We start from the raw sequence: 25,481 nt of genomic DNA, 5'->3' as shown, positions 1-25,481 counted from the left end.
ACCCACAATCCATATTGTATTTTTCATGTCTAATGAATTTAGCCGCATCGTTTCAAGGATTCCACATAGGACTATTTGAAAAAAACCACTAGATCTATATGAAAGGCCGTGTTACTTACCCACCACCAAAAGCAGCATGGAAATGACTGCCATGCCTCTTCAGCAGATTTTAGACAAATTGCATTTGTGGATTATTTGTGAACAGAGCGGACCCTCGATGGTGAGATGGACAGCGCTGACTGAAATCCTCTCTTGTTGTCTCCCTTAGACGTCTCAGCAAAAATCATTTAAGTAATATTGTCAACACCAAATAATCTCTTTTAAAATATCTGCAGGGCAAAATGGTACCTCGTTATAGGTGGGCCTTTTCCTTTTCTAGACTTGTCCCAATAAAAAGTCAGCTGCTGCCCTAAGAAGCACAGACTTGTGCAGCCTCAGCTCCGTGAAATGCATAATCTGGCCTAAGAGCTACCATAACCCTTGTCAGGTTCGGAAAGCACACAGTAAATCTAAGGTTCCCCAAAGATGCCTGAAATATGTATGGAACGCATGCGGGCAGACCCTACTGGCGGCCTTGTTCCTTGTGTGGGTGACAGGAACAAAGTTCACAATGATGACTGGACAGGGAGGGGCATTCCCAGCTAAAATCGGCCCCTGTCTTAGGATTCCAAGTGCAGAGGCCGAAGAACTTTGCCCCTGTCCCTCTGGTCCCTACAAAGCCTCAGCGAAAATCTTTCACTGAAGCCCCTGTTTATCCAGTTAATGAGCTGCCAGGATGATCTGTCCTCCAAAACAAGTAATGGCCTAATAAACGCCTGAACATAGAGAGGATTTACTGAGGCAAAATTATCCCGAAAACAATTCTTAGTCTTTTGAGAGCTCTTTCTAAAGCGTTAGGTTTATGATGGTCATTCAAAAAGGAAAAAAAAAGTCAACTCCATTTTCTTAAAATGTTTCCTCCGTGATGTGATTTAAGAATGGAGTATAAACCGGTTTGACAGTGTTCTGTCATAAGCTGTTATCTGATGGAGAATGAGTGTTGTGTGATTTACAGTCTGATGGCTGAAGCGAGAAGGGGCCGAGAATATCTTCTTAACGACTTAAAGCATTGTGGCCTCAGCTACAGAGGGCTGCTGTTCAGGAAGAGCTAATACCGCAAGGCTGGCTGGGACGCAAGGTGAGCCACAAATTACCCCGGCCTAGCCAGTGACTCGAAGTAGCACATGCAGTAATAGCTGTCCCGCAATAAAGTGTTGCATAAAAATGGCCAAGCGTGCCAGCCATTTCAGTAAATACACGGCTGGTAGTTAGCAATTACATTGACCCATCCCTGGGTGAGAGCTGGGCGTGCGCTGCAGACATTCACCGTCACACCAGTGACACATCCCACCCCCGTCGGGGCCGCACTTCCCAAGGAGAGCAGCCCAGGCACGCTGACCCACGTTCAGAACGGGCAGCCTACCCACAACCCCAAACCTCTGAACACAGCTGGAAACCCACACACACTGACCCTGGCAACCAGGCTGATTCAGAGACATCAAAAACAACTTTCAACCCCGAGTACCATGGGCTGCCCAAAATGAACAGGTAACCTGAACAGTCACGTATCCTGTCTCTAGATTCTACTCATACGAGGATGCTCTCCTGACAACACCCTGGACCCCTGGGTGTCTTAATGGATTGAAAATCAACAACTGCGTCAGACCTAAGTAAAAGCCACTTGATGAGGAAAAGGTACCCCTGAGGACCCGCGGAAGAAGTGAATGCGTCCTCCCTACACGTGACAGAGACATCGATTCCAACCCCAGCCCGTCAAAGTATTTTACTAAGTCAAATGGGGACCATTTCACAATTCCTCTCAATACCGGGGAAGGAAAGGAAGTACCTACTAATAAAACCACATCTCTGATTGGTTACTCCAGCATTCCCATTTCATGTCTGGGAATCTGTAATTTACTCCATAAAACTGTATTTTAGGCTAAACTCGACCTGGAATCGCTTTAAAATTTTAAAAACAAACGTTTTTAAACATTTGGCCACTTCCAAAAATCAATTTTAAGTATCCCAGTGCTCTCCTATATTTTGAAGCACAGAATCCACTCCACCTAGAACTTTACGTCAGACTCTGAGTTATGAATCCAGGTGAAGGATGTGATGCGCCGGGCACCGGTGACTCACCTCTGCTGCCCGGGGCCACCAGGCTCGACACAGCGACGCCAACCTCAGGGCCTGCACCAAAGCCCGTGTCCACTGAGTCCTGGGGGCCTGTCGCACGCAAAAGCATCCACGCACTGGCACATTTTAAGGCAGGCCAAGTATCGTTCAAAATCCTTCCCCAAACTCATTGCAAAAGAGATTTCTAAGGGTGTCACCTATTACTTTATGACTAGAATATTCTACTTCATTACCGAGATTTTTCCCATCAAGGAATTCCCATCGCCACCCCCTGCTGTTCAGTATCTTCCTATCTATCTGCCTAGATCAGTGTTCATTCCTCCAAACCCCGCAGGATTTGTTCTCCTATTTCAGCTTCTGGTTTCTGCTGTGTTCCCTCTCGCATGTCCACACCACCCCCGAACCATCCTTAACCTAACCCACCTGGCTGTTCCCCTCAACTGCATGGGTTCACCAGTTCCCTAGAACATATTTCCAGGTCCATTTTCTGACTTCATTTTGAGAAACCCTGGACTCAGTACTCTGGTGGAGGGCTGCAGTGGTTTCAGAAACCTGAACCAGTGTCCACCTCCAAATAGACTGGGTTGTCACGTGGGTTTGCTACCAGCACCCCACCATGGGAGTTAGTTAGTTAATTTTCCTGCCTCTCACCCCACACCGGTCATCTCTGTCCTCCTTTAAAGCAAATCTACTTTTTTTTTAAGTACCTACTTAAAAAAATACTCTTGCCCAGATGATGCCTTCCACAAAGGGGACTGTGGTTTTCTGTAATAGAGCAACACGGACTCAAGGAGAAGAATCGACACCATCACCAGATAATGGAGAGACGTGGAAATCAGACCAGAAAGCTGAAGAATATGGCCCTCAGACGTGACTTTAGCATCTTATATACCTGGTGAGTCCAAACTGGAAGATAAATACTTGTGCAAAACAAAGTTGGAGGACAATACAGTACAGCTGAAACTCATCTTCTGCTCCTCTCTCTCGGTCTCTGAGCCACTGACTTTTCCAGTAGAGACACTTATGCAAATACAAGTGGATGTCGGGAAGCCAAGAGCAGGCCAGTCCGCTGGGCCTCGTACATTCTGGCTACTGCACCGCAGCCAGGCAAACCATCTTTCAAGACAAGTTTGAAGTCAGAAATGTACAACAAATTACTATCTTTGGTTCCTTGCCTAGACTTGGAAGCACCACGAAGCTGGGCTCCTGAGAGCCACCCAGCCCCGGCCAGAGCTCCTGAGGCTTCATTCCAGGACTGGCTCACTCGCTTCAAGATCCGTGAAACACAAAAGGCAGCCTCGGCTCTGCAGCGTCTCAGATGTGCTTCTCTCCTCCACGCCCCTCCTGTACTAGGGCCTGATTAAAACCAAACCAGTGCTCCTGAGGCACCACCACCAGCCCTGTGACTGCCCCCGGGGCTCAGCAAGATGCCCGCAGAAAGAACAGCGAGACCTGGGGCCTCCAATTTCCTTCCAAACGGGGCGGAGGTTGGGGGGGGGGTCCATCCTGCTTACGTGCTTCTCACCTGCCCACAGTACAGGAGAGTGGAATCTAATATCCATGAATATCAGTCTTTTATTGTCTCGTTCTTTTTTAGCCCACAATTATTTTGTGCATTTGCCCCTCTCTCTGTGGTAGGAGACCATGGCTCTAAGTATAATTACACCTGGCAGTGCAGGCTGCAGAGCAGAGAGGCACTAATACATCACAGTGGGGCCTCCTAATGAACCCCATTACTCAGAAGGCAGCGTTTCTGTGTGGAGTGAGGCCCCAGCAGGCACTTGGCTTGGCGGGGCTCCCCGCGACCTGTTTGCCTTTACATCCTGGTTCCCTAAGTGGCTGTACAGTTCCTGTTTCTCTACAAAGTGCAACATATTAGAAAAAGCAAACAGATTTTAAAACAATTACCAAGGTTTGTACAGATTGTATGTAGTTTACTTTTATCCTTTCCCCCACACCATACCCCTCCAAAAATCCCACTATGAGATAGACAGTTTCACAGATGAATCAGTTTGTTTTTCATAAAACACTTAAAAAAATAATGATGGTTGTCTTCTTACATAAGCATATACCGCGCTTTGTTCATCACACTGATCAAAGTCCTAAAAGCCAAAGTAACATTTTGCATAGGCATAGTTCATTTTGTGCAAATCTTACTAAAATAAGGCTATTTTTCAGTGTTTAGGTAGTGATATACTGAGCAGAGAAAGCCCTCGAGCAACAAGAACATTTCCCTGCATTCCAAATTCTCTCCAACTACATCTGACTTCCCAGGCAGAGAGCTGAGACCAGTGGATTTGCCTGCACTCTAAGGCAACACGTGTTGGGCGGAAACAAGTCTTGGAAGTAAAATGCAAAGGGACGGATGCTGTGTGCTTGTGTGACGGATGCTGTGTGCTTGTGTGACGGAGGCAAGAAGGGTTCCATCTTTATTCTTCTCTTTAGAAGATGGAAGCCACGACGCAGAAGGCCACAGGGGCAGGTGTGCGTTCTTGCGTGCTGTTGAAGGGCCGGCCTTCTGAGGTGGGCACCTACAGAAATCACTGACTCCCGGTGTTCGCTGGGTGTGATCTAAGCGGCAAGCTGAGTGACTCCGAGGGATGGGAGAATAAGGACCAAGAACTCTGAGGAGGAAAAACTGAGCCAAGACTTAGATTCTAGGGGGTACAAGGTGGGAAGATCCGGCTGGGGAGACGAGGTGCACAGAAAACCCCCCTCCCCACGTATCAAGTATCGTCAGGAAGTCTCAAAGTAGAGGTGTCTGTAAGCAGCTTTGCATTTAACGTTCAGTCAAGACACTAAAACCTTAAAAAAACAAGAACCTCTATTTGAAAAGAAAAAGCTAACAGTGGCTGTCATCCGAGTCGCCCGGGATCTTGCAGCAGAGGATGGAGTGTTCCTGGGCCAAGGCAGCCAGCTCCTTCAGGAACTCGGGGAAGAGGGCGGCCGCCAGCATGGCGTCCCGCACGGGCGGGGGCAGGCTCGGGGGCGCCCCGGCCGCCTTGGCTCTGTTCGTCAGGAAGGGCTGAAGCACTCGGGGGGGGCCATCCAGGAAACTCCTGCCGCTCCCTGTCCTGGAGGCGTCCTGAACGGGATCTGAAACTAGAAGGAAGACGGCCATGGTGATCCTCCAGAGCCCTTCCCGCCCACCCCTTAAATGAAGTGTGTGTGCTGCGGGGTGTGGAGTGGAGTGTCTCGTGCGGGCTCAGCTCCCGCTCTGACTGGAGTCTCAAGACATGGCCCCCAGTCCCCCCGCCCCCTCACTCCACTCTGAGACACACGGATCTGCCCAGGTCAGCTCCAGCACTGGGCATGTGACATGAGAGTTTGATCCCAAATCCTGTAGGAGGACCTTCATGTAGAAACTGTGGCAAGAATATAGGTTTATCAAGAACCCTCCCCGCCCAGGGCGTGGCGAGGGGGGAGAAGGAAAAAGGCACGTCCTGCTGCCGCATCAACCAAGTGAGGACACAGGTCACTGCGATGGTTATTTAGGGGCGTCCAGGGGCCCCACCTGCTCTCCCGGCCTCCCAGGGTCGGGGTGACCGTCCGTCCTTTGCCAGCTGAGCCCTGACCACCCGGCAGAGCTGCAGGAGGCCGCCTGGGTTACACACACCACGCCCTGCTGTCCGCAGCCCGGGCTCCGGCCTCCTGGGCTCCCTGCTGACCCCCAGCCCCTTCTGGCCAGGACTTCCAGCCTTTGTGGAGAATAGAATGGAAGAAGGCTTTTAAAGGCTGGAAATAACGGAGAGGAAGCTGGGTGCTGATAAGACCAGACTGGGAACTTCCCGCCCACCGTGGGCAGCTCGTGGCAGCAAGTGGCTTGGACCTTCCCTTCAAGGAAGGTTTCCAGGAGTTTCGATTTCAGTTTCAAAAATGTAGGTCTAAGATGATATGAACCAAACTTCAACATACCCAAGTGATTTGCATTTTCATATCAAATCAGTTTTACCAATTAAAATGGCTCAACTTTCCCAACTATTTAATTCCTGAAGCTCTCCGGCCTTCACATTGACAGGAATTATTTATGCCTTCTTCTGCCCCCGACTCAAACCGACTCATTACTCCTTATAAATCATTATATTCAAGCTCTTCATTATTTTGGCTGCTTTTTAGAATTCAGTCCCATTTTTCAACACTCTTCTCAGAGTGTTGCTTAACTGTGGTACTAAAAATTCTTGACATTTATAGTGCTTTCCACATCTCACTACTATCGTCTTTAGTGTTAAAAAAAAAAAAAAAACTTCCGCTTTACTGCTTTAAATATCCTTTTAGATTAAAGCTTATCACAGTTCATGCCATAAAGAACTGGAGAAGTTGTTGAGAATCTGCTGCTACCTTTCAGCAGAAACTCACAATATGTCTTGACAACAGAGTGAGGACGAAAGTGTTGACCTCCCTGAGGACACTGCCAGCCTTGGGGGACCAGGCCTGAGTACCTCCACCCCAGCCCTCCAGCACTGCAGCACCCAGCTCTCCAAAGGGCCCTGCGAGGCTCACCCAGGAAGCTGGGCTGATGCCGCGGGGGATGGGACACTCCAGGCACCAGCCCCAGAGCCACACTGCTCGTGCTGGTTCCCCCACCTGGCATTCCCTTGCCTGTGTCTGCACACCTAAACCTCACCAGGCTTAGACTCTGCCACTTACTGGCTGAGCGACATCAGGCAAGTTGCTTTACCTCTCTGTATTTTAATGTCCTCATCTGTCAAAATCTCACGGCTGTAAGGATTAAGTGAGTCAACAGGTGTAATGTACACAAGGACCTCTTGGTAAGCGTCAGCCATCACACCACCGTCAATTCAGCCGTCACTGACTTTACAGACCACTCCCGTTTCCTGCCCTGGAAGCGATCCCCTGCTCTAGCCTCCCACTCATTTTATTTACCAACTGGGGCTTGCAGTGCCCTTCAGACTTGTGTTGCTGTTTATGTTCTTTCTCCTCTACCAGGCTTTCAGGTTTCTGAGAGCTGAGCCCCTAAGCGATGTGTCCTTCATGGCCCCTAACACGCTTCCTCACCCACAGAGGAAGCTAATAAACATTTGCTGAATGAACGAGGGAAGGGACCGACCAACGTCAGGTCCTCCCTATACCTGATCTTCCTGGAGCTGGTTCATTTCCTCATCTCCGTCTTTCTCTTTCAAATTCACTCCTCTTTTCCCCCAAAAGGGCTTTTGTGGATCATTTATCCAGCTCGATCCATGAATTTAAAAAGTGTCATCGCTTAGGCTCATTTACCCAGCTTGAATCTTAAGAATCAACACTGTCTTCGCTAATGAAGGCAGGCGGGCGCCCAGGGAGGGAGACGGAGGGCCAGCAGGGAAGTCCTGGTGGTGGTTCTGTCCCGTCAGCGTGGGACTGGCCCTTCCGTGAGTCAGACTCAACTCAAAGACAAGGAGACCCGAGTTATGGTCCCTACCTGGCAACTAGCTAATCATACAACGTCTCAGTTTCCTTTTCCACAAGATGGGGATAATACCTACCTGGCCCCCTTCTAGAACCAGAGATCAGTGAAAGGACTCTGAATACAGGTAAATACTAGAAAATACCACCTCTGTGGCTTGAGGGGAGAATGAAAAGACTGGAAAGTAGCTGAGCCTCAGAGACCAATAGTCTCAAGAGTGGCAATGTGACAGGGGCACAGGAAGTCCACCCGGACTTCTACTTCTGTTGGAAGCGTTAGGAGGCTGGTTTCACCAGGGCCTGCGTGATGGAGCAGCTCGGGCTGCGGGCGCCCCTCGTAAAAGGGCCCAGGGCACGGGTGCAGCACCCGGAGGGGAGGCAGGGAGGAGGGAAGTATAAGTAAATGTCAGAACCGGGAGTGGTTTCCTGAAATGTTGCCCTGGGTCTGAAAAGCCACAACAAAGGGTTTTCAAGATACTACTGGGAAGACTTGAGAAGTTAGGAGAGAAATCCGTTACCCCTCACCTCCCTGTCAGCGGCATCAGACAAGGTGCACAGCACATGGACATGGACACCCCAGTATGTGGCCTCTTACAGGATTCTAATCACTCATGGCTCTGTGTCCCAGTGAGAATAGGGCACCTAGATTCATCTCATTTATAGGCAATCACATCACACGCAAGGCTTCAGCTTTGTACAAGGGGATGGAGACCTTCGTCATTCTGTGAGTTGAGAGATTTTTGAAGTTGAGGGGAGGGTGTCACTTTGCTAACCTCAACGAAGTTAGGAGGTTAATCTGAAAAATTCCATCAAACAGAAGCCTTCTATCCCGAGAGTAGCTTCCTACAAGTCAATGTCCCCTGAGAGTCACAGACCTTGGAAATCATCCGCCACAGCTGCCTAATTGACAACCTTACGCAGTGGGAACAAGATCCCCCTGGGCACGCATCTGGCAGCTGCCACCATCAGTCTGAGGCCAGGACAGAGCACAAGGCATGCTCACCCGTGTAAGTCGAGTGTAAGTCAAGGAGGCTGGTCAGGGTGTGTAGGCGCCCGAGCTTAGTGATCCTGGCTGACCACCCGGGCCTCTAACTTCAGCTTCCTTCTATGCAGATGAAGCTAACAGTACCTTTCTTGCCCACTGCACAGTGCTGTTTGAAAAGTAAAACTGTCTGGGAAAGCACTTTACAAACTGCAAGATACAAATGAAGACCAAGCCCACAGTGCAGTGTGGGGAGACTCAAGTCACCTTCTGTCTGGAAGACTGCAAGAACTGCCATAATCCCTTGCAGCTCTTCCCATCAAGAGGCGGGGGTCTGCTCCACTCCTGCACCTGGGCTGACCCAGTGGCTTGGCCAACAGAATACAGCAGAATCGACCCGGTGGAGTCCCGAGCTGGTACCTCAAGAGACTGCGTGTGCTCCTTCTCTCACTCTTGCAAACCTACAGCCATGAAGCTGCCAAGCCAGGGCTAACCTGCTGGATGACGAGAAACACGGACCCCCATCACCACGGCCAGCAGCCACCCCTGTGAGCCGGGCCATCCCAGATGCCCAGCCGCCCGCTGACGGCAGCCCCCGAGAGAGTCCTGCATGCATCAGCCACGCCCGCCCGGACCAGCAGATCACCCGGGCAACCACACAGACTCACGAGCACATGTGATGGCTTTGTCTTGAGCCCCTGAGCTTTTGTGGTGGTCTGTTACGCGCGAAAGCTAACTGAGGCACCGTCTCTCGCAGGGTGAGTCACGCAGCGTGCCCCCTGCTCAGGAGGGACAAGCCAACAGGCCGACTGTCCGCGGGGCTAGGAGAGGCCACGTGGGGCCCGCAGGCCACCTTCCCACAGGCGTGGGCGCTCCTCCCTTCCAGAGATGGCCCGCCTGCTCTCATTCAGGGCCAAGGCTAGAAGCTGCCCCTCATTTCACCACTGGCACAGGGCCCCCCTTTCTTTCAAAGTGTGCCTTGCGGTGTCCTAATGCCCTTCACACCCTGAGTCCTACAGCCAGAAAGGACTCGTGAGATGGAAGACAAACCCTTCACTTAAGAGTCGAGGAGGGATTTGCCTGGTGGTGCAGTGGTTAAGAATCCGCCTGCCAATGCAGGGGACACGGGTTCGAGCCCTGGTCCGGGAAGATCCCACATGCCACGGAGCAACTAAGCCCACGCGCCACAGCTACTGAAGCCCACGTGCCTAGAGCCCGTGCTCTGCAACAAGAGAAGCCGCCGAATGAGAAGCCCGCGCACTGCAACGAAGGGTAGCCCCCACTCGATGCAACTAGAGGAAGTCCGCGCACAGCAGTGAAGACCCAATGCAGCCAAAAATAAATAAATTAAAATTAAATTAAAAAAAAAAAGTCGAGGAGCACGAGGCCCAGTGAGGCCAAGTGACCGAGATCAAACAGCTACACAGAGGCAAGGTCATGCCTTCACAGGGCTGGGGTTTTTTCAGCTTCCCTCAAAGGTTTAACACTGCCCTGAGTTACATTTCTGCCTCTCACTCCAAATCGTGTTCCCAATCACATGCTTTAGCCCCGGACCAAGAGCCCTGCTCTCTCCACTGTTCACCTGCCACAAAGAAGCCTGGCTTGTCCAGGGGAGATGAGCGAAACCCAGCGCAATGTGGGCCGTTCCCTGGCCTGCCCTCTCACCAAGGCTGAGGCCACAGCTCAGGAGACAGCTGGCGTCAAACCTGCGCCAGCAGAGCCCACTCGAGGCCAGGCAGCCCTCTCCCCAGGCCTGGCCGCTGGCAGGGCCCTCAGGCTCCGGTCGGCGGCCACCCCACCCTCCCCGCCCACTTGGCCAGGCCTCCTGAGCCGATGGAAGGCGCTCTCAGGAGGGCTAAGGTGTGCATAAACTTTACTTCTCTTGCTCCAAGGAAATGGTTTTTACCTTCCAGAGCCCTAAAGCACATTCATTTGGGGACCGAGAGTATCTGAAAACATAATAAAGAGAACGGATGCCCTCCTTAGGGTAGGACCGGCCAAAAACTGGCTCAGGGTGTGCACATAATGCTTCCTTCGGGCCCACACGTGCTAAGTTATTTATTCTAGCGGCTGTCCCCACCTCACTCCTGCCCTACACTACTCTCGGTTAGGAAAACAAATGCCCCGCTAGACCCTCCAAACTGGGACCGGGCCGGGTGCGGGCAGGGCAGACTTTCCTTTGGGTTTAAGGACGCTCAGAGGAGGCTCCTCCCTGCTGCTTAACAAAGGAAATCTATTTAGATGCTTTCAGAGTCGAGGAGCTGAGGCAGCACCTGTGACTCCGGGTTGGGAAGCTGGGGCGAGGGAGGAGCGGCTGACCTTTGGTGGGTGCCTCAGGGCTCGGGTCGGACAGGTCCACGCGGAAGAGCAGGTACTGCTGGGCTTGGATGAGGAGGCCCGGGAAGTCTGTCTCCACAGAGGCGAACTGCTCAATCTTGTTCTTCACAGACGCGAGGACCTGTCAAAATCAGCAGTAATGACGCGAACGCTTCAGCACAGAGTTGCACCCTGCGTTATCAGGACATCTGTCAGGCAGAGGCCCCGCCGCAGGAACGACAGGGCTTTAAGTGCCTGGGTCTTCTGGGGAGGGCCCTCTCGAAACATCAAACCAAACGAAGCCTCTAAAGCTTCGCAGTTTGTCTAGAACAATCAACACAACCAGCGTACCAGGTAACAGAAGGGGCAGGAGAGCAAATGAATGAGAACGGGGCGGGGCGGGGCGGTACCTGGTAGAGGGAGCGCACGCTGGGCTGGAAGACCATGTTGGTGTTGAGCAGGAAGGAGCGCAAGAGGGGCTGCGGGTAGCTGGCCAGCTGCGTGACGATGCCGATGAGCAGCAAATTCACGTGCAGCGAGTTCTCCAGCATGTTCTCCAGCTTGGACAGGACCACACTGATGAACGGGCCTGTGGAAGGACACGAGGCTTCAGGGCCGGCTGGGGGCACGGGCCACCTCTCCTGAAAACCGAGGAGCCGCCAGAGCCACCCCAGGGCCACCGGGTGCGAAACAAATTCAGACAAGTGCAGCCGACACAGGCGGGTCGCCTCCTGCCTCAAAACCAAAGCACAAAACACAGCACCGCCACAAAAAGAAAGCAGAAACATGGGCGTGGTAGCTAGTATTTTGACTCCCAGAGCAGTTTTAATACTTTGAAAATTATCATAGACCTTTAAAAAGACCAGATGACCAATAATTTAATTTTTAAAATCAAAATATACTTTTCATACTATTTCTGTATCTCCTGGGGCTGCCAGTGCTCAGAAACATGGCGTTCGTCATCCCGTGACGCTGCGTGCTGTAGGGCGTCATGCAAACATTAGAGGCCATCAAAAGTTTTAGTAACAAAAAAATCTTCGTGTCGTTAAAGAATAGCAAACACATACAACTATGTTTACCAAACAGCAGCACTGTGAACGGGGGACTGTCTATCCCCCAAAAGCACCTGAGAAACACTCTGTCTTGTCAGTGTCACAATGTGGAAGAACCAAAAGAAAAGAAGATGAGAGGTAAAGGCGGGCTTGGCTGTAATTTTAGAGCCACGCTTTAATTTTCAGGGGGAGGTGGGGGTGAGGGAGAGGGAAGGGACTCAGTTTGGGGAGCTGGAGTTTGGTGTGTCCTAGGTTCCTTAAACAAGAAAATCCCTATCACTGTAAAAGCAGTTTGTAAAAAAATAGGCAAAAAGAAACTGTGACTAATCTGGGTCACTAGAAAAATAATATGCTTTCTGTTTGAGTTCACTGAAGACAGGGAAAATCCAGACAATAAATCTGGCATTAATAAAACTACTTGAAGATGTTTTCCATTTTCACCATAAAAGTGGTCCATTAAACAAAATCAATGAGAAATTTCTATTTCCCCCAGTGGAGCTATTGATGATGTCACTAAACGATGGCATATTTATGACAAAAGCACATAACCCTTGATAAATAAACATGCCTTATGAAAATTCCACCAACATTAATATGAGTTTAACAAAAACATACTTCATCACAAGATGCTTCATTCAGAAGCCTTGGTAGTGGAAGAGGGTAAACCCTTTGTAAGAAAGCAGAAGCTGTCTGTGAGAAATGGTAACAGCAAACCACACCGGCAGGTAACAGGATAATGGCAATATTCCCGGTGCCACAAGCACAGAGGATGTCTTCTAAGGGGCCTCGGAACTCAGAAGAGACACTTTCCCTTTGTGTGTTGAGATTAGCCCCAACTTCCCCATCCTTGGGGGTGGGGGGCAGAGCTCCTGAGTCACTTGCCATGACACAGGAGGTCAATGAATTCTTTGAATAGAGAGCCCTTGCTTACAAAACTGGGAGAGTTTGCCAAACACATTCAGAAACTCTGGACTGGAACCCCATTTTGAAAGCAACTTGATGGGGTTCCATCAAGAACCCCGAAAATGTCACCGGTAGCTCTTCTTAATTCCAGTCTTCCAGGCAGACAGGGGAAGGCTGCCGCTGTCCTCACTCCTCCATCCCAGACCCGGGCTTTCCCCGCAGTCCCTGGGGCTCAGCATCTATTTCCTTCCAGAGGAGCAGAGACAGGTGAATCAGGTGATACTTGGGTGGGAAGAGTCTCCTATAAAAACCTGTCTCCTTAGTGGAGCCCTCAGCGTCTCTGCCATAGGCCCAGGCTAGAGCTGGCCTCACCTGGCCATCCTACCAACACGAAAGCTGCACGGTGCAGCGGCACGGGAGACAGTCTACGGTCCATCACTACTGAGAGGGAGGAAAAAACCCAGCCTGCCCCCGCGCCCTGCGAGAGGCCGGGTCATCACTGTCTCACTTGAACGACAGAATATTAGGTCAAGGTCAGCAGATTGTCATTATAATCCACTAACAGCATTAATTACAGCTTCTTAGGCGTGTGCAGTAAGGAACATATATTAAACACTTTCAAGTTCCTGTTTTATTCTTAGTTGCTTTCCAGCACTTAAAAAAAACCTCCTTAGCAAAATGCAGTTGCTAGGGGAAACTGGCAAGCAGCTGAAAACGAGAAAACTCAGCTACAATTCAGAAAGCCACAGGTGGGGGGGGGGGGGATGGAGGGTGTATTTTTTCCCCTTTTCTTCCAGGAAGACAGATAAATTCCGCACCCATAAAATACTGAATTTTCAGAACAACTAATACTATGCCGTTTCCTTCTCTCCCCTCAAGCCCTCTTTTCCCTGCCTCAGTGGCCCCCCACCCCGGCTCCCAGACTCCAAGGGGAGCTGCCATCACTCTGCGCCTCAGCTCTGCGGAGTCCACCCTGGAACGTCTCCCAAACGTGGACCGCCGCCACCTCCCCTGCCAGAACTGCCTGACGCCAGAGCCCCTCATTCCTTGTCTGGACTTCAGCAACGGTTTTTCTATTTTAATAAAGACTAAAATGATTAAAAATGTTTCTGCTTCAAGCAGTATAGGAATATAAAATAAAGAACAGGCCTCCTCCCTGGAGGCAACCCATGTTAACAGATCCAAGTGTATTCTTCCAGAAATGTTTCACATATGTAATAAGTACTAATAACTGAATTATCATTCAAAACATTAATCACTTATTATGTGCCAGGCAGTGTTCTAAGCACTCTTAAAGTATCAACTTAAGTATTCACAGCAGCCCTACAAAGTGTGCTTATTATTTATCCACATTTAAAGATGACCAGAATGCCAAGTGCACAGTTAGTAAGTGGACTCACAATTTTAATTCAGACCATCTGTTTCCAGTGCCAGGACTCTTAGCCAACACACTATCTTGCCGCCCAGGGGGGGGGTGGGTGTGTGTGTGTGTGTGTGTGTGTGTGTGTGTGTGTGTGTGTGTGTGTGTCTCTCCTGGTATTTTTTTTAAAACAAATGATAAAATGACAACACTGTCTGCACACTGTTCAGCCCCTTGCTTTTCCACTGCACAATATCTCCCAGAGACCATCCCACATCAGCACACACAGAACTGTCTCATTCATTCACAAGATACTTGGTTGCCATGGGTGTTGCATTAGCAAAACAGTCCCCTACTGGAGGACATAGAGGTTATTTCTAGTCTTTTTCTATTATAAACAACACTGCAGGGAACATCTTTGTGTACACATCTCAGCACGTCCATGTGAGCACAGCTGTGAAAATGTTCCTAGAAACCTTATTACTGGTGCATTCCAAATCCTGATACGATGACAAGTCTCTTACTTTGATCTTCCCGGCACCAACCTCTCCTCACTCCAGTGCTCTCTCCCCACTCTCCAAGGCTGGCCTTTCCAAACACGGATCTGGTCACATCACTCGCCAACTCTGATAATTCCAGGGCATCTTCAGTGCCAGGAGCACAAGGCCCCCATTCCTCAGCGTGGCCCGAAGGCCCTCCTGAGCCGGCATCAACCAATTTTGTGGCTTCCTCTCTGCCCCCCAAGACCCATGCCTTGTCACCCCCATGCGCTGTCCGGCTCCTTTTCTTTGCCTGTTGTTTCCTCTGCCTGGACTGTCATTCTCAGCTCCTTTTATCCAGAAGCTTCTGTTCACTGTGCCCCTCCTCTGTGAAGCCTTTCCCACTCCCCACACTGGGCTCCCATAGGATTTGGATACAATGACTAATAACACATTTCTCAGTAAGAGAGTATAGTTCTTTGTTGATGTCTCCTCTGAAAGTCTACAAATCCCTTCATTTTTGTGTCCTTAGTACATAGCACAGAACCTGCCAACTATTAGGGGATCAATAAAAGATTGCTGACTTCATGAATAAATAAAATTAATTAGATAAATGAAATGGAATGCTTTGATTTTGCTGAGAAGCAAATTCATTTCAGCGGAAATCAGGATTCCATGGAGAGAGGGAAATTAAGCCAAATGCTGCAGAACAAACTCAGAAGTTTGGACACTACAAAGTTCACAAACGTGGAAAGAGAAGCTGTGTACAAGTTTCAAAGGAGGAAACAGGCAGTGTTTTAGTTAAAATTACCTATACGTATCCAAATCTCAGGTTACGTTTTGGTGGTGTTCAGATGTATCATATTCAAAATATTGATGTTATTTTATAGGTGGTGTATTAGCTTTTTTTTTTCTTTTTTTTCTGCCCTAAGCTATACTTTTTTTCCTCAATTTACATATTGCCCAGGGATGAAGCTCCTTTGTAAGAATAGGCTGGCATTCTAAAGAACAATCTTCATTAGCAGTGGGTAGTCCTGATGTCTTGGAGAACACTGCAGACAAAGCTAGGATTCCTGCTGGGGGAGAGTAAATGGGGCAGCCCTAGGGCAGAGTTGGGACTGAGCTAGGCTACTCTGCCCTCTTCCTCCCACCACGCTCTCCCCCGCCCCCTCCCCTCCCTCTCCCCTTATCAACTGGCAAGAGCCAGATTATCTAATCCTTTTTACTTATGATTGACTGACTGAATTTTAATGAAAACCCATTCACACTGAAATGTTATCTCCGCTAGAACCTCAAGCCTTTAATTGTGGAATTAAAAGCTTTCTCCCTGTTTAAATAAATTTTCAGGCATCCGTAAACAGAGGACTAAAAGTTGGAGGAGGGCGGAAGAGCTCCTTGAGATCACGTTAAGCCTACCTGGCTGGACCCGAAGATGCTGTGACTTCGTGTATTTTGGGTGATCCAAGGAGGTGGGAGCATGATCTCCGCCCACCGAGCTGCCCCCTGCTGGCCGGGGAAGGACAAGCCTCAGCTGAGGCTGCCGGAGGCTGCCTGTGATAACAGTAATGACACGGCCCACCACCCCAGCCCAGGATCACATTTGCTCCTCCCAGAGTTAGGGCACCAAGGCCACACGGCTGGAAGCGCCAGAGCCAGGAGTCCCCACAGGCGTGACTGCAAGGCCAGTCCGTCCCGCTGAGATGTTGGCTCCTTAGGACCCTCTTCTCTAACTGAACACCATTCAGGGGCCCCACCCCAGCTATCCCTGAGCCTGAGGACCCCTCCTCTGTGCCAGGTCCCTCTGTACCACGATGTGCAGATTCAGATTTTGTAACAGAGCAGGACCCTGTGGGGCCTTCCCAGGACAGACCCCCTTCCCCACCCCCTCCATGTCCTCCACCTGCCTCTTGCCTGTAGAAAAACTTTAGCCAAAGAATAAATTTAATCAGAGAAATGAGAAACTAAAAAAGCAAAGGAAAATAGTCAAGCAAGACAAAATAATAACAGTCTAGCCATGAAACAAAGTCAAGGCCCTTTAGTTCCTCCTCAAGGGCTGTAGAAAATGTTCTGAGCCATATCCTTTGAGCTGTTTTGTAGATACTGAAATCCCCACCAGGTGGAAGAAGATAACTACATGATGACCTGACTGTATCCCTGACATAAGCTGCCGCAATTCTAAGAACTGGCCTCAGAGAAATGGGAACAAACCGACCCTGGAACTGAAGACTAACTGTACTTAAAACAATCGAGATGACGACGACGCTGATCAGACCACTGCGTGACGACTTTCAAGAAGACTGTCAGTGCGGACTGTGCTGTTTCTGCAGGGAGCCCCCTCCCTCCGCCTATACACCCCTGAAGCTCCCCTTTAAAAGCTCTTGCCCCCTGATCGGCAGTGGGGAATGGGCTTTTGGACACGAGTCCACCTTCCTCTCAGGTTGCCGGCCTCCTGAATAAAGCAATCTTTCTTTTCCTACCGACAAGTATTGGCTTTGAAGCAGCGAGCAGCCAAACCTGAGTTCAGTAACAATTTTACTTGGGTAATAATTTAATGATAATAATTCTATCATAATTCCTAACCTCAATCCACTTACCTGATACCCCATCCTACCCCTTTGCCTCATCCGCGATTTCTACCTGCTGTTAGGGGTTGATCACTGGAACGCAGCCACTCTTTAGCACAGTGATGAGTTTATGTGGGTCTACTCTACTTATTTTTGGGTGCAGATTTTGTGATTAACTGAAATGAGCTCCCAGGCCCAGGCAAAGGCACGACTAACCCCAATGGCCACTGCTGTGTGTACACAGCCACATTGATTCAAGGGGTATTCTGAGTACCTGCTATGCGCCCTCTCCACTGTTCAGCACCAGGGATAGAACAGAGAACAAGCCAACACCTGTGCCCTCAGGAAGCACACATGCCAGTGGGGGAAACTGTAATTTCTTTTTTTTAAATATACATAAAAACAAATGCTAAGGAGAAAAATAAATTAGGCTAGAGGAAATGAGGCCATTAAATAATGAGACTGGATTTCTTGTGTGGTTTAGTCAGTCCTACTACTTTATCAAAGGCATATCAAGGGAAGTTACTCAATGGCAAAATTCAACCTCTAATTTGCCGGGGGTAAAAAAAAAAAAAAAAAAACGACAGAATAAGATAAAAATAAAACCACCCCTCCCTGCTCCTTACAAAAATATTCCACCCCTCTGGTAGGTAAACTGATAACGCTCCTTACCTGCACCTACCTCACGCTCCTGGTGCAACACGTACAAGCGCTTTCAAAAGCAGAAACCACAGAGCAATCTAAGAGCGTCACCTGTGAACGGGGTGCTCTGAGTCCTCGCGGGACGGTGACGGGCAAAGGCAGCCTCATCTCTCGCTCCGAACGGGGACGGCTGGGTCTCTGCGGCAGAAGCCTCAGCTACGAAAGGGTCAAAGTCATCCTCCTCCCCTTCTGCTTCCTTCTTCCCCGCCTCCTCTTCTCCTTTGCTCTCATCTTCCTCCTCTTCCGGCTCCTTTGTAAGAAGCAAGGGATCAGGTGAGGAGAAATTCTGCTCCATCAAGCCCTCGGTGCTGGAATCCAGTTCTTTAATGATTTGGTCACACTGGGCAATGAAATCTTCACCCTCGGGGTTAGTCACTGTCAGGCGTGCGCCGTGCTCTGCCTCGGGGGCGGGGGCCGCTAACTCGGGGCTTGATTCTAGGGTGACTTCAGGCTCGTTCTCTCCTCCTGGTTCCTTGGACACACCGTGAAACACATCCGAATCGTCCCTACCATGTTCCTCCTCTGAATCTGTCTCTGGCTGAGGGCCGGGCAGGGGGCCGTTGCTCACGGGGGGACCCTGGACCTGGGTCTGGGCTTGGGTTGGGGGCCTCGCGGCGTCCTCCCGTGAACCGCTGCTGTCCTCAGCATCCTTCTCAGCACACAACCTGTACACCATCACGTCGTCCTGGAAGTCGGACTCTTCGATGTAGGCCCCTTTGAAGAGCAGGATGGCGTTCTTCTTCATCTCCTGGATGTGTCTGGGAGGATCCACGGGGGCCGGGGGGCCCGAGTTCTCTGCATCCTCATACGGCCCAGGGCAGCCCCTGCCCACCCCCGAGGAGATCCCGGCGTCGTAGCTGTCGTCCCACTCCAGCTCCGTGTGGCTCTTCTCCTTTCCGGGAGCCAGCTGGGGCCCCGTCGTCCCGGGGACCTGCTGCGGGAGCCTAAGCACAGGGCAGGTGGCGCTGGGAGCCCTCTCCTCGGGCGGGCCCAGCAGAGCCGGGCAAAGCGCCTCGGGGTCGGGGGAGTCTCCATCGTATAGAGCGGACCACACGTGGCAATCCCTTATGCAGCGGAGGATGTTGGTGTGGGCCTCCCAGAGGTACTGCAGGTAGCTGATGTCCAAGGCTCTGCCGTACTCCACGATGCAGGCCGACGGCGAGAACGCCTCTGTGGGCGGCTGCTCTGAGGGCCCTGCCCCGGGAGACACACAAGTCAGAACCGGGCGGGGGGACACAGGCAATGGATGGGAATGCAACTCATCGGGCTGCCAAGGCTTTGTCCCACCAGCTACTTTGGTTCTAAAAATTTCTGATTAAATGATTTCCAAACAACAAAAAAAAGTTAGATTTTAATAAGGAAAAATAAGAATAGAAACTCTATCCTCATAGAAGATACAAAACCAATCTGGCTGGTCAGATACTGGCCATCACCAACAGAAGTCTGTTACTTGGTATCAGTCTTTAGAGAAACCTGAGCTAATGAAGGCAACCTCTCAAGTTGTTGGGGGTGAGACAGGCTGGGACCTGGGGCCCTTTGCTGCAGTGCTGCAATGCTTGCACCTGGACACACCTCTCCTCAAGCAACAAAATACAAAGAGACTGTATGGGACTAAAACTAACTGCGTGCATGCGCAGTTGGGGCAAATTCTGGACCCAAAAGATTCAAAGAGACCAAAAACCCCAACTGCCACTTTTGAAGAGCCTGGAGCAAAAACAGGGTGTTGGGAGCAAAAGCAGGGTACTGCGTATGCCCCCTGCACACAACCCTAAGGGGGTGGGCGAAACGCCTAAGCCAGCCCTCCCGCCTGACCCCTGGACCCGCCCCTACCCTCACCCCATAGAAGGAACCAGCTCGGCCCCCACTCAGGGATCGAGCAAGCAAGGGAACCTGTTGTTTGCTCTCGCTCCCCCACTGCTCCAGCAGGGGACACAATAAAGCCTCGCCTGAATTTCTTGTCTGGCCTCTAGTCAACTTCTGTTGATGGGGGAAGGTAACAGGAGGATTAAGTTAGGTAATATATCCAATATGGTACCTGCCACTGAGTAGGCAATTAAAAAGATTTTTACTTTGACTCTAAAGTGGAAAGCCTATATAATCCATGAATTTGGGAAACAGATTTTCTCTAGAAAACCCTGGGTTTTTCGAAAAGCCTCTTAATTCATTCTGCCTTCCTGGGAATTATTGGGAATTATATGTACCAAATAGTGACTTAAGATAAAGTCATATTCACTCCCAAAATAGCCCTTTTAACCTAAGAATGATACCCTGACTACCTTTGATGTTAAAAGCTCTCAACCGTGTAACTGAAATAGGTATGAAAACATCCGCATTTAAGTTTACATTTTCCTTTAGGAAAAAAAAAAAAAGAACTCAGACAAGGGAAAACACAAACTCTACCATTTCTTAAACATCTACTACATGGCAGGTGCTTTCTCAGTGCTATCTAATTTAATCCTCACAACAACCCTACATGGATATACTATTTTCTCCATTTACAGATGAAGAAATTTAGGCTCAGAGACAATGATCACCCAACGAGTCAGTGGCAGAGCCAGAAGTCAAGCAAAAGCTGTCTTACGTCAACCTCTCTCCTTTTTTCGTTTGATGCCACACCTTTCAACCCTATTCATTGTCTAAATCTCTACCTGACTGGGCCACAAGTGAACCTTTAAGAATACACATTTTCACGTCATTAGGGTGGACATAATCCATTTTTTACAGCTCTACTGTTAAAAGTTTACCTCTTATCCACTTTGACTACTGATAATATTTATTTAGCACTTACTATATACTAGGTAGTTTTCTAACAGCTTTGTATGTCCTACATCACTTATCCTTGGAATAACCCTTTGAGGAAAGCAGATGAGGAAAAAATCTTAGAAAGATCAAGTAGTTTGCCCAAGGAAGGAGCAGAGCCGAGATTCAGAATCCTAGCTCTTAACTACTGCACAAAAATCACATTATCTATCTACTCACCTACCTACCTGTGTAACCACCTATCCATCAGGGCACTTAGCCACCATAAGGCAACCTCAGAGAGAGGAGAGCGGAAAGAAATGGAATTTGGAATCAGAGGACCTACCGACTGTGTAACCTTAAATAAGTCAATCCCTCACTCTGAGTCTATTTCTTCATCTATAAAATGGGAATACTGTCTTCAGAGGATTAAATGTGATAACACAGGGAAAGAACGTGGCGAGTTGCAGGCACTCAACCATCATACGTTTAACTTGAAATTTGAATTCTGCAGAAAGGTCAGCCACAGACTCATTCTTAAAACAACTTCTTTAGTAAATAAAAAAGACATCAATTTTTAAATACGTGTTTAAAAATGACAATTGGGTAGGAAAATGTAAGATATGCATACTAGTTTACCTAACAGGAAAATATACTGAAAGTACAGCTTGTTACACTGCCACATAAAGTATTAATTTCCATGATACACTGTATCTTTATTTAAAAACTAAGAATCAGTAAGACAACCTTAATTTCTAAAAATTACATTTATACCAAATATGCTGATATTTTCTTAGTCAAATAGCCCAGCTCTTAGACAGAATACTTCTTATCGAAGAGGACTACAGCTGGGCAGACAGAAGGACACTGTCCGGGGGGGAGATCAGAATATAGATGGAAACACGGAAGTCAGCACGAGGCCGGGACCATTTCCTAGCGGTCACAGGATAGGCAGACTCTCCTGAGCTGAAGCAGCCTTCTGACCACCAAAGACACACAAACGCCCCTTTGCTGCCCGCCAGAGGGAGGGCCGCGGTTGACACGGGGGGGGGGCCATTTAAATCTTACTTGTACAAGATCAGCTGTGGCTGGCAAATGCCACAGGGTACTGTGACTTCTGGGACCATAAGTATTTATGAAAAACCCCTCATGATGTCAATCAAATGAATCATATACTCTTGCCATATCAGACATTTCACATTTTCAAATGATATATCATTGGCAGGCAAAAGCATCCACAAGTGGGTCCCTTTGGAAATAAAAATAAGGGCTAATTCTGTCTTAGCTAGAGCCACCTCCACACCCTCAGCCCCATTTTGTTTAAAAAGACACGTGGGTACACTATTCATACTGGGCTCTGAGGATGGCGCTAGGAAGCCTAGTTAAAATAAAGGTCTGGGAACACTGAGTAAGTAAGAGCTGGGCACGTCCAGGAACGCTGATTACCAAATGTCCAGAACTCTTTACAAAGCAGAAAAGGACCCCCAGGTAGTCAGTGATAAAAGAAATGGGACTCACTGCATCACTCCCTGTCTTCCTAGAGACAGACACATCCGAGGAGAGATGGAATTTGGCATCCTTTTGTTTAAAGATTATCACTCGAGAGGTCCTTCCCTGACAGGCTGGGACCTGGGACCCTTCGCTGCAGTGCCTGGACCTGGACAAACATGTCTTCGGCTCCTCCAGCAACAGAATACAAAGAAACTAAAAGGGACTAAAAATAACTGCGTGCATTCACAGTTGGGGCAAACTATGAACAACAAGATGCAAAAAGGCCAAAACCCAACTGCCACTTCTGAGGTGTCAGGGGCAAAAGCAGGGCCCTGCGCAGGATCCCTGGCCTGACCCACCAATTCGCACCCCCCCTCACCCCACTTAAGGGACCAGCTCGCCCCACCTTGGGGAGCAAGCAAAGGAGCCGTTTCTTGTTCTCCCTCCCTCGGGCTGTAACACAAGTCCCAATAAGGCCTTGCCTGAGTTTCTCACCTGGCCTCTCTTCAATTTCTATTGATTAAAGAATCAAGGACCCAGGTCGGTAACACTCCTTACCTGGACTATCATGCGTGCACTTTGACCAGAGAATATAATCCCTCTCTTGGTTCCCAAGCGTCAGGGTGATCCCGCTGGAGCAGCAGACGGGGGTCAGGGCGAGCAGCTTGGCCGCAGAAACAGAGTAACAGTCTCTCTCCTTCACAGCCCACCTCTGACTCAGCATCATGTGATTGCAAGGGATCAGATACCTGGAAAGCCAAAAAGGGCCAGCGTTCAGTGTCTGCAGGTCCATTCCCAGTCACAGCTGGGCTGGCTCATCGTCTCCCCACTCTCACCCCAGCCATCCTACCAGCCCCCAGGGCTCACTCCCATGCTTAAAACTTGTCAAGGGCTTCTTTCTTCTGACGCGGATTTAAGGGCCTTCACAATTTAACCTCCACAAACTTCCCCATCTCTTAACGGATCCGCTATCCCTCTGTGCCTCCGGGCCTTTGCACCTACCCTAACCGTCCCCTGCAATGTGCTTTCCCCTCCCCCTGCCTGACAAATGCCTTGTCATCCTGCAAAGTCTGGCTTCAGTGTCCTCTTCTCCGGGAATGCTTCTGGGCTTCCTACTCCAAGATGGAACTACCCTCTCCTTCCACTATGCTCACAGCCTTCTACTAAGGCACTATTACTAGAATCACAATCATTTCAGTGTCTGCCTTCTCAACATAATGTGCTATCAGAGCAAGCACCTCCTTCAAGAGTTTTGTCTCATGATCCCGGAAACTCTGGCTCAGAGTGGGTACTGAATGACAGCAGTTGCACAAAAAGGCAAAGGACCCGTCATGGTGCAAACCTCCTCTTGTATTCTCGCGGGTGATCACGAGAACATATTGTGCTACAGGTGTTCCATCCCCAGTTCCAAAGGGTGGGGTGTATGTAAGGCAGGGGGAGGATGTCCCCACCCCACCAAGCAATTAATGGTCCACACATGAAGGTGTCCTTCAGTTCTCCTCAGGCCTGACGCTGTCTAGCCGGAGATGGCAGCGCACCCCACAGGTTAAGGGTTCGGTCCTACAAGGCTTCCCCCGACACCCCCAACACACACACACACACACTTCAGACGCCACTCACAAGTCCAGGCTGTCACCTGTGCTTCCGAGTAACCGGCAATACATCAGAGGTGCCAACGACCCCCCTCCTTGGGTTCGATTAATTTGCTAGAGCGGCTCACGGAACTCAGAGACACTTTACTTACCAGGTTGCTGGTTTATTACCTAAGGCTATAACTCAGGAACAGCCAGATGCAGAGATGCACGGGGCAAGGGTGGGGAAAGGGTGGGGAGCTTCCATTCCCTCTCCAGGCTGACTCTCTCCCAGCGTTCACCAACCCAGAGGCTCTCCAAACCCGACCGTTGCGGGGCTTTATGGAGGTTTCATTATATAGTCATGGTTGACTGAATCACTGGCCATTAGCGCTTAATTCAACCCTCTCCCCTCCCTGGATATCAGGCGGGTGGGACTCAAAAGAAAAAGGACGAAGACCAAATATATATTTCTCTTTATAAATCACAACATTACAGTGGCCAAGGACTCACCGGGGAGCAATGGGCCCGGTTTCACACAAAACACTTTTGGGTGGTGAGCAAAGCATCTCAGGATCATTATGAACCTGGAGAGAAGAAAATCTGGGCAATCGTTTCTGACACACTTGGAGCACACCAGCAGGCTGTGTGGGTAGAATAAAGTGTGTTTAAATGGCTTCCTTTCCTAACAGGGAGATAGACCATACTGTTTATTTAAACAAAGATGGAACAAATGGGATGGAGGCCTCACGGCCAGAGCCGAGTGTCCCACGTTTGTGCAGGAGCCAACTCCAGAGACCCCAAGTAGGCGAACAACCACAATCTCCAATAAACCAGAATGTTTTTGTTTCTGTATTTAGCTTTGAGAGAGAGGCAGTACAGAGGAAAACAAGCTATGATTAAGGATTCAGTGAAAAAGATAAAAGTACAACTTCCAGGGCATGTCTTGAGGCCAGTAAACATTAAGCCGTCTCTGCAGCTCCTGTTGATCCAAAAGAGGAAAACCTATGTTTGCATTAATGACTGACCCACTGCAAGTGCCGGAGTCAAGGAGGAAAAGAGATTTAATTCTCTTCAGAGCAGTTTACACTTAAGGTCTTAATAATGTTCACGGTATAAAATGACAAACTTGCCACTTAACCTTCTGGTCTCAAAAAATAAATCAAACCATGCCTCATTCAACCCAAACCTTAGCTAGGTGGCCAGGTAAGGGGGTCCCAGTCTCCCCTCCCCGCACTCATGGGCATACAACACACACACTTGAGCCTAAATCCCTCTCCCTAAGATCCAGACACACCCTGCATGTCTGATGTCATCTATTTGCATAAGTTCAGTTGCATGGGAGTCAAAGGTTCTAAAAACAAAAAGGAAAGATTGGGGCAGGGCAGGGGGTGGGGGGGGAAGTATGGGAAAGAGGCCCGATCTGTTCTAATCCTTAGCCCAGCTTGGGGGACTTGTACCTGAGCCCTACTGCAGAAGAAACAGATCCTGTAGGTAGAAAATGAAGGAGCTCTTTTCACGAGGATCTCTGTGCGCAGAGATGCTTTGTTGACCAACAGTGAGGCGGAGGAGAGAGGCCTTCTCCCACCTGTCTGAAGCCAGCGCAGCTCTGGCCCCTAGAACACTCGAGGGGGCAGCGCTGTTCCAGCACCCGAGCGCCATCCCCGTCCCCGAGCACTCTCAGGAGGGGCGGGGACACGGCAGGGACAGAGGGGACGCAGCACCAGCCAAAGGGGCTCAGCAGAGA

The 25,481-nt window shown here is 49.6% G+C and overlaps 1 protein-coding gene across 3 annotated transcripts in view; it reads right to left on the bottom strand.

Moving 5' to 3' along the window:
* Window positions 1-5,017: 5,017 nt before the first annotated feature.
* FHIP1A (FHF complex subunit HOOK interacting protein 1A) overlaps window positions 5,018-25,481 on the bottom strand; it is a 264,239-nt gene continuing 243,775 nt past the window's right edge. For all 3 annotated transcript variants that reach the window (XM_007189411.2, XM_007189412.2, XM_007189413.2), the window contains 5 exons: window positions 22,722-22,912; window positions 17,985-19,127; window positions 11,284-11,462; window positions 10,877-11,015; window positions 5,018-5,277 (listed from right to left, as the gene is read on the bottom strand). In XM_007189411.2, the coding sequence (XP_007189473.2) occupies window positions 5,018-5,277; window positions 10,877-11,015; window positions 11,284-11,462; window positions 17,985-19,127; window positions 22,722-22,912 (1,912 nt within the window). The remainder of the gene's footprint in view (window positions 5,278-10,876; window positions 11,016-11,283; window positions 11,463-17,984; window positions 19,128-22,721; window positions 22,913-25,481) is intronic.

Source organism: Balaenoptera acutorostrata, chromosome 5 (assembly GCF_949987535.1).
Source record: "Balaenoptera acutorostrata chromosome 5, mBalAcu1.1, whole genome shotgun sequence".
NCBI classification, from domain to species: domain Eukaryota; kingdom Metazoa; phylum Chordata; class Mammalia; order Artiodactyla; family Balaenopteridae; genus Balaenoptera; species Balaenoptera acutorostrata.
Note: the sequence above shows the minus strand (reverse complement) of the source record. Positions and strands in the feature narration are given on the sequence as shown.